At 37.0% G+C, this 9063-nt stretch overlaps 1 protein-coding gene across 1 annotated transcript; it reads left to right on the top strand.

Annotated features, from left to right (window-relative positions):
- Positions 1–3623: 3623 nt before the first annotated feature.
- Positions 3624–8781, top strand: LOC132180732 (potassium transporter 4). The gene is made up of 9 exons (XM_059593644.1): positions 3624–3759; positions 4707–4935; positions 5045–5290; positions 5840–5890; positions 6019–6279; positions 6483–6535; positions 6847–6961; positions 7059–7313; positions 7459–8781. Exons 1-9 carry the CDS (start codon positions 3715–3717, stop codon positions 8541–8543), a joined length of 2340 nt encoding a protein of 779 aa, XP_059449627.1. The 5' UTR covers positions 3624–3714; the 3' UTR covers positions 8544–8781.
- Positions 8782–9063: the final 282 nt, after the last annotated feature.

Genomic DNA, 9063 nt, shown 5'->3' with positions numbered 1-9063 from the left:
TAGTATTCTGTTTGAAAAATTAATAGATATTATTGTGAATAAAAGATGTTGGAATTTCTCAATAAAAAAAAATGTTGGAATTGAATAATTATTTCAATTCCTTAGTTTGTTAACAACATACATGGTCTAACTGAAAATTGAATCAAAACTACTAAAAACCCCTCACATTATTATTATTTTTTTTTCAATTTATATTAAAAAAATAAAAAAAATAAAAACCTAAAAAAAATGTGGGTGGCTAGCCAGCCACAGAAGCGCCCGAGGGTGGTCACACCACCCTCGAAGCAAATCTTACGAGATGCCACGGGGGGAGGTCGTGCCTCGGGGGTGGTCTCGATCACAAGGCGTCTAGGGGTGGTGCGACCCCCCCCTCTTCTGTGTTTAATTTCTATATTTTACTTTTTATATATATGGGTGTTTCGTGTTTGTGTAAAATGTATTCAATTCCTCAATGAATATCTATTCCTTTTATTTTTTTAGAAAAATAGTTATTTATGTGTGTATGAAATTAGTGATTCTTACAAAAATAATTATTTCTAAAAATAAATCATTACCAAACAAAATAATAATTATTCCATTGAAATAGTAATTATATTTTAAGAGTCTATTCCGCAATTTAAACATGCCTTAATTTACCCTTGATTTTTCAGCTTTTTTGGGGCATCGTTGCGTAGAAGATCATGATAATGCTTGATCATTTGTTAGAAATGAAAAAGATGAGGTTCAAAATTTGAGATAAAAAAGGTGTGTGGATAGGGGATAATCTGGAATTAATTTACAAGTAATTATCTCTTTGTTCATTTATCCATTTGATAATCTGGATTTTTTTTTTTTTTTTGTATGTCGCAGATTGAAAGGGACAGATTATCTATAGGCGAGTGTGATGCACGTGGACGTGGACAACATACAGATTCGGAGCTACTATGGAAATAATGGAATGGAAGGTGCCAAGAAATTACACGCGTGCTACAAGACTAAACCTGCAGCCCCATCATATTACCTTTGGGCCCTCGTCCGCCTACCTCCAACGGCCCATAAACGCACACGTCACCCTTTTCTTAGGCTTTGCACTTATTTATCCCCTCTATTTTATATCCGATTAAATGACTTTGTTTTAATGTCCGTTTGGTTAGCAGAATATGCTCTTGAAATTAAATGACTATTTTTTTTTATTTAGTAATGACTTATTCTTATAAATAGTGATTTGCGTCGAAATATCTAATCACTTATATAGAAGAGTAGCTATTCATCTAAAAACAAAATAGAGAAATAACTATTCCTGAAATAATGAAATATATTTTCTAAAAACACTTATATTATTTTTTATTTTTTCGAGCTTTATGAGTGATGTGACTACCCCCGTTGCTTATTGGGGGTGGCCTAGATTTGCAGTCACCCGAGCTACTTCTCTGGGTGACTGACCACCCCAATGGGTACTCACTGGTCAGCCACCCACTTTATTTTTTAGGTTTTTTTTTACTCTTTTTAATGTGATTTGAAAAAATAAATAATGTGGAGGTTTTTCGTAGTTTTAATTCAATTACAGCTAGAGCATGTGTGTTGTTGACAAACTAAGAAATATGAATAACTATTTCATTCCGCTCTTTTCTATTCTCAGTAATAACTATTCTTTTTTTCTAATAGAATACACATTTCATAAATCAAATGAGCCCTAAGAAATTAAAATAATTATTCAATTTCTCTCTCTTCTATTTCCTGTAATAACTATTTTAGTTCTTAATAGAATACATATTTTGCGAACCAAACGAGCATAAGTGGTGTTTTATATTACATTTAAACCAAAATCCCTTAAAAAATTAGAAATATAAAAAGAAGTGATAATTTAAACTAAATAATATAATAATAATAATAATAATGAGATTGATTCATTTGAAAATTCTAATAATAATGAGATTGATTCATTCGAAAATTCTTTCCATCACCATGCGTTGGGTTGCCTTTTCCACACGCCATGAATTCGTGTGATGTGCACGCTCCTCTCACATAAGCCACCACATTCCCGCGTCCAATGCGTGGCACTTGGCATTATGTGATGGTAATTATTCTTCCACAAGTAATGATTATTGACTCGTGTTTGTTAACTTTGCACAAAATCACACGAAGCTGGTTAGGAAGAGGATTTGAAAGAGGAGGGTTGAGGATTCTTTGAGAGTGACCCGGCAAGCCTACTCCGATGCTCAAATCCATCTAGTGAGGTTAATTTAGCATATTTCTAAGGATTAAGAATTCTTCTTAATTGGTGGCTTATTACTACCTCCAAAATTTATTCCCCAAGTTTGTTAAAGAGAGTAGAGAATCGGTTGTTAAGAATGCACTTGGATCCTTGCTAGCAGTGTGGGCCACAGGCCATTGGGCCTTATGAGCTCTAGTTGTAGGTCATCGGCACCTTAAGTCCTTCGGCTTTGGCCCTCCTGATGCTTCGGTAGATGACCTTTCAAGAGCTCGTTAGTAGCCAATCTCTCTCCTCTCTCTCTCATGCATGCACACACATGCATAAAATGAGTAAGGTATGTCTCAGATTCCAAACTCTGTTGGTCGTGGTGTTGCATGTTCACAAAAGAAGTTGAACAAACTAGGATGAAGAATATTAGGCTTATAAACATATTTTATAAACTGATGTGGTACAATATGATTGGATATAAGATAAATTTAAATTTTGAGAAACCCAATTATACTGTGCCACATCAGTTTGTAATTTTTTTTTTTAAAAAAAAAATGTGTTTATAAGCCTAACATTTTCCAACTTCGATTTTAAATTTCAAAATTTGAACCATTGCTTGACAAGTGGTCGCACGTCAACTTTCCAACCTCCTAGGTGTGACGGATCACCTGAGAATCAAAATAAGATCCTCTTGAGTTCAAATGAACTGAAAAATATCAAATTAATTATAGTGAAAGTGTATTTTTGTTTCATTCAAAAAGTAAAAAGATAAAAATACCATTTACAATAATTAACTGAATATTTTTCAGTTTAAATGAACTGGAGAGAATCTTATTCCTGAGAATGGTAATTGTAGTGGAGGAGGACCAAAGGGGTAATAAATAGGATTACATCATTTAAAAAATAAGGATATTCCTTATTATTTTCTAAATAGAGAATAGATTATTTGAAAAGAAAAATATTTTGTTTGTATCAAATGAACGTTCTTGCCACTTGCCAGTTGAGCTGGATGATAACAATTGTGGAGCGACAACGAGGCACTGCGCCAGCACCTTTTATTTATTTATAGATTTCTCTTGTTTGTGTTCCTATTTGATATTATATTCTTTGGGGCATTAATTTGATGGGCATTGAATTGTATTGTCGAAGAGTTACGGTCAGTAGCGATATAATTACACGTTGGAAAGGAGTGCAAATAGTCCTACACATGTCCGCCATATGTACATGGTGCGTTTTTTTTTATTTATAATTTTCGAAGGTGGATGCCAAATTGCGTATCGAGTATTTGCCATTTGGCGGGGTGGAAATTGGAGATTGGAGATTGGAGCTGGCATTACACGTGGGAAAGGACACGCGCGTTTCGTCCGCGTGACGCTCTAACTAACTAAGGGGATACCTGGACATTTTTTCAAAGCATAAATGGATTGAGATGGGATAGAGAAATTGGGAATGATACTTGAAACTCTTTCTGAGCTCCGCATCGAACTAGTTCAAACACACGCATAGAGCGCACAGGCTTGGCTGTCTTGCCCATGGAGCCTGAGTCCGGAATTCCGGTTCCTCGAAGCCCTTCCCCTGTTCGGCTTCTCTCTCTCTCTCTCTCTCTCCAAATTCCTAGTTTTACCTTTGTATTTCTGTTTGCATCCGGGAGTTGTTGTTGTTGTTGAATGTTTGATCTCGTTTATGTATTGCTTTTCTCATTTATCCATCCTTCGTTTGATTTTCATTCTCGTATTTGTTTGTTCTGTTTTCTGGCTTCTTCTTATGTATGAACTCTTTGATGGAAATCATATACTCGTTGTTGTCTGGGATAAACTAAATGGATTCTTAATTTAAGTTTGGTTCAGCTGATTTATTTAGTCTTACACACACAAAGAACACATGATCGTCTGCGTTTTTGTATAGAACGATACGCGCTTCAGTAAGTGATAACTGAGAATTTGAGATTCTGGTGATTTTTCCTGTAAGATATAGAACTTCTTCCACCTTTTTTTGGCGGAGTCCAACTGGGTTATGGTCCATTCGTTTGGTCAACTTGTTATGGGTTTTGTTATTATTATTATTTTTTAATACAGTGGGTGACGTTAGCTTTCTAATATGATATGAAATATGATGCATAAATTACTTTTGACTTTGAGCATTGTTGTCCTGTTTACATTTTTTAGAGGGAGAGCTGAAACGTGTACTGTATTTGGTAGATTTTTTTTTTTTTTTTTTTTTTTTTTTTTTTTTTGTTTGGGTGTCACTTGTTTCAGTGATCCTTTGATAAGTTATAGGCTCATTGTGCACTAGAATATCTACCTTGGCTTTGATGTTTGTATGGCCGGGACTCAACCCAAGTATAGTTGTTTAGCACCGTTGTCATCAGTAAACAACCAACTCTACTCTGAAGCATAAAATTTATGACTGGCTTCCCAACTTTTTTGTTTTGGCTTTCGAATATAGCATCACCTGTGGCATGATTCAATGCTTTTTCTGAAACTATAATTCATTGAACTTTATCAAAAATTTTGTTTTCTTGCAGCTTTCATGGGTGAATATCTCCAAGAATCTAATATTAGCTTATCAAAGCTTTGGTGTAGTATACGGGGATCTGAGCACTTCACCTCTCTATGTTTATACAAGCACACTGCAAAAACATAAAAATGAGGCAGCAATATTTGGTGCCTTTTCCTTAATTTTCTGGACACTGACATTGATACCCTTGCTCAAGTACGTCCTTCTTGTATTGAGTGCAGATGATAACGGTGAAGGTGTGGCAATAAGTTTTATTTACTTGATATTATCCTTTCATTACGTCTAGTTCAAATAACCTTTAAATCAAGCCTCTACCAATTCTTATTACATTCCAACTGATGCCAGGTGGGACATTTGCACTTTACTCACTGCTTTGCCGGCATGCAAAGTTTAGCTTACTTCCCAATCAACAAGCAGCTGATGAGGAACTCTCAGCCTATAAATATGGCCCATCATCACAGGTTGTAGCCTCTTCCCCACTGAAGAGATTTTTGGAGAAGCATAAAAGGCTGCGAACTGCCCTACTTCTTGTAGTATTGTTAGGTGCTTGCATGGTCATAGGTGATGGGGTGCTTACTCCTGCAATATCAGGTAAGGTACTGATAAGAAGTTAGTAAACTGGTCCCAACACATTATTCTCATGTCCGGTGTCGTGCTTGCTAAGGAGAAAGGGAAGATGTTCTCCTGCAGAACTTCCCCATAGTGTGCACTTAATTATCAGATCCATCCCACGGATATAGATGACTTGGTCCATTTTCTAGCACTGATCTAGTTTTAATTTAGATGGTTACAAATGTCTGGTTAGTTCCGTATTTCGCCTAATCTTGTTATGGGGATCACTCATCACTTAAGCAGCTAGAATTGAAGGTTGTGGTGCTATCGACTTTATGATATATTCACTGCTTTAATTCGTAGCATTAAGGTTATATTTCCCAGCTAAATGCCATTTCATAGATTAGTTGTTTCTCATAGTGGAAAGTGATCTATGTGCTCTAATGCCGATAAAGGATTATTCCATAGGATCTTCCATTAATTTATTGCTATACCTTGTGGGGATTAGAGATTAATAAGCTTAATCTTCTTTAACCACAATATGATTTTTTTTCTGTGGAATTAAGGAGTGTTGGGCATATTTTGCAGTTCTATCATCGGTATCAGGACTACAAGTCACTGAATCAAAGTTAACTAATGGTAAGCAGTCATCTTTATCTGCTGCAACTTGATGTTTTTGATTCATGATGCCTTTTGATAAATATTTTTCAGGGCATCATTCACTGTTTTTTTTTTCCCTAACATATTATATTACTTCTTGTTCGTAGGTGAACTCCTCTTGATTGCTTGTGTAATATTGGTCGGTCTGTTTGCTCTGCAGCATTGTGGTACCCACAGGGTAGCATTTATGTTTGCACCAATTGTGACCGTCTGGTTGTTATCGATTTTTTCCATTGGGCTGTACAACACAATACGTTGGAATCCAAAGATCGTGTATGCATTTTCCCCACATTATATTATCAAATTCTTTAGTCAAACTGGTAAAGATGGTTGGATTTCTCTTGGCGGGATTCTTCTTTCTATAACTGGTACGTTGGATCTAAGAATTGTTCGAATATTATCTAGCATGCATGATATGCTCACTTGATCTTTACATCAGATGGTGCAATCCATCTTTTTGGTTTATTAGAAACAAGTAGTTATTGCTACCTCAAAATACCATTGTAATTGTGGGATATCGCTAAATTTAAGTCACTATATTGACTTCTTAGCTTTTTCTGTGTCTCACCAGGTACTGAAGCTATGTTTGCAGATCTTGGTCATTTCACTGCCTTGTCAATAAGGGTGAGTTTATTATTTGACCTGTGTTTAATGCATAGAAGATACAAAAAATTCCAAATGGGAGGTTGTGGTGGTGGGTTTGCTTGCATGAATGAGGGACTCACTTGTTATTTTCCCATTTGGCAGATCTCTTTATTGAAATCCAAATGAGGTCATAATTATTTGTTAAATCTTCGTTCTGTTGGATGGTTGGAAAACAAAGCACTTAGTGTAGGCAATATGTCTACATAACCCCAACTCAATTTTTTAGTTTGTAGGTTTCTTCATGTGGATTTAAATAAGTGAGAATCTTTACTTTATTTTTGCCTGTGCAGCTTGCATTTGCATTTGTTGTGTACCCTTGTTTGGTAGTCCAATACATGGGTCAAGCTGCTTTCCTATCTAGAAATCCGAATTCCATTCCTAAAAGTTTCTATGACTCAATACCTGGTTAGTTCATTCTGACATTAAAAGATATTAGTACCAGAATTCTGTTCTTGAATTCGGCTCGGTCTTATTTTGCTTTCTATCCTTGCCTGTCTTGCAGATCCTGTATTTTGGCCTGTCTTTGTTATTGCTACCCTTGCAGCAATTGTTGGGAGTCAGGCTGTTATTACTGCTACTTTCTCCATCATCAAACAATGCCATGCCCTGGGTTGCTTTCCGCGAGTCAAAGTTGTGCACACCTCAAAACATATATATGGGCAAATCTACATCCCGGAAATAAACTGGATACTCATGATCCTTACTCTTGCCATAACTATTGGATTTCGAGACACAACTATGATTGGAAATGCTTATGGTAAGTCATTCTTTGAAAGAACTCTCTATCTAAGGCAATGTGCCATTTTTGCAGTAAAGGCAAAATGGAACAGTTATTTTCTAACTTTTTATTACGCCCATGACCCTCTTGTGATCTTGATTCACTTTTGGTTTTTGGTTCCCAGGGCTTGCTTGCATGACAGTGATGTTCATCACAACATTTCTTATGGCACTTGTCATAATCTTCGTTTGGCAGAAAAGTGTCTTTCTGGCTGCGGCATTCTTTTTCTTCTTCTGGTTTATTGAGGGCGTATACTTGTCAGCAGCTTTTATAAAAGTGCCTCAGGGAGGATGGGTCCCCCTAGTGCTTTCTTTCATCTTCATGGTCGTTATGTATGTCTGGCATTATGGGACTCGCAAGAAGTACACTTTTGATCTGCACAACAAAGTTTCGTTAAAATGGTTACTTGGCCTGGGCCCCAGCCTTGGTATTGTCCGTGTGCCTGGGATAGGCCTCATATACTCAGAACTGGCGACAGGAGTCCCTGCAATATTTTCCCACTTTGTAACAAACCTCCCTGCCTTTCATAAGGTGTTAGTTTTTGTTTGTGTAAAATCAGTTCCAGTCCCTTATGTCTCACCTGAAGAACGTTTCCTCATAGGCCGGATTTGCCCAAGACCGTATCGTATGTATAGGTGTATAGTGAGGTATGGGTATAAGGACATTCAGCGGGATGAAGACTTTGAGAACCAGCTCATACAAAGCATTGCAGAGTTCATCCTGATGGAAGCAGTAGAACCACAGTTCTCAACCTCCGAAAGTTCTTCATTTGACGGGCGGATGGCTGTTATAAGTACCAGAACTCTGGAATCAACCTCAAGCCTAATAATATCTGAGCACGAGGATGTTGGCGTGAGCAACTCTATTCAAAGTAGCAAGTCTTTAACCCTCCAGAGTTTGCGATCTGTATATGATGACGAGAACCCGCAACTCAGGAGGCGCCATGTGAGGTTTCAGTTGCCTCCAAGCCCTGGGATGGATCCTGCAGTTAGGGAAGAACTGACGGATTTGATTCAGGCAAAGGAAGCAGGGGTTGCATATATCCTGGGGCACTCATATGTGAAGGCAAGGAGATCTTCCTCGTTCTTGAAAAAGATTGTGATTGATATTGGGTACTCATTTCTGCGGAAGAATTGCAGGGGTCCCGCTGTGGCGCTTAACATTCCCCACATTAGTCTCATTGAAGTTGGCATGATATACTATGTCTAGTCCTTTGAAGCAATTTATTGTTGTTGATCTTGGTGGTTATCTTTCCTATGGTTGAATAGGGAGGTAGCTATTGCCTTGGTCGGGGGAGAAGAAATGTATGCTTGATGCAAAGCATAGGATCTCTGGTATTTCATTACAAACCTTTCTTGCTTCTGTTGCGCTCCTTTCAACCTGTATAGATGACATCAACAGTCGATATGAGTTTTACATTAACGAGTTAATTTGCCTTTGGGCCGAATGCAACGACTCAGCTCCAACCCATTAGTAGTGCACTATGTCCTATGAATTTGTATAAGGGCACCATTATCAAATGAATCCTAGAGAAATGCTAGAAACTACACTTTGATCCCACTATTGCCCTACCATGCTATTGTGGCGGTATCATCAGGTTTTTTTTTTTTTTGTTTTGTTTTTTATAACCTTAAAAAAAAAAAAAATCAAAAATCAAAAAGTTGATTGACACTTTCTTATCAAAGCAGGGTGAGATAGTAGTCAAATAAAAATGTCGTTTCTAGCCTTA

This window comes from Corylus avellana, chromosome ca5, assembly GCF_901000735.1.
Source record: "Corylus avellana chromosome ca5, CavTom2PMs-1.0".
Taxonomy (NCBI): Eukaryota; Viridiplantae; Streptophyta; class Magnoliopsida; order Fagales; family Betulaceae; genus Corylus; species Corylus avellana.
Note: the sequence above shows the minus strand (reverse complement) of the source record. Positions and strands in the feature narration are given on the sequence as shown.

What these genes read in the sequence shown, in the direction of transcription:
- LOC132180732 (XM_059593644.1), top strand. Translation starts at nt 3,715, where the DNA reads ATGGAGCCTGAGTCCGGAATTCCGGTTCCTCGAAGCCCTTCCCCT. An exon ending in TGCAGATGATAACGGTGAAG is followed by an intron (nt 4,936 to 5,044) that starts GTGTGGCAATAA and finishes AACTGATGCCAG; the next exon opens with GTGGGACATTTGCACTTTAC. An exon ending in TCACTGCCTTGTCAATAAGG is followed by an intron (nt 6,536 to 6,846) that starts GTGAGTTTATTA and finishes TTGCCTGTGCAG; the next exon opens with CTTGCATTTGCATTTGTTGT.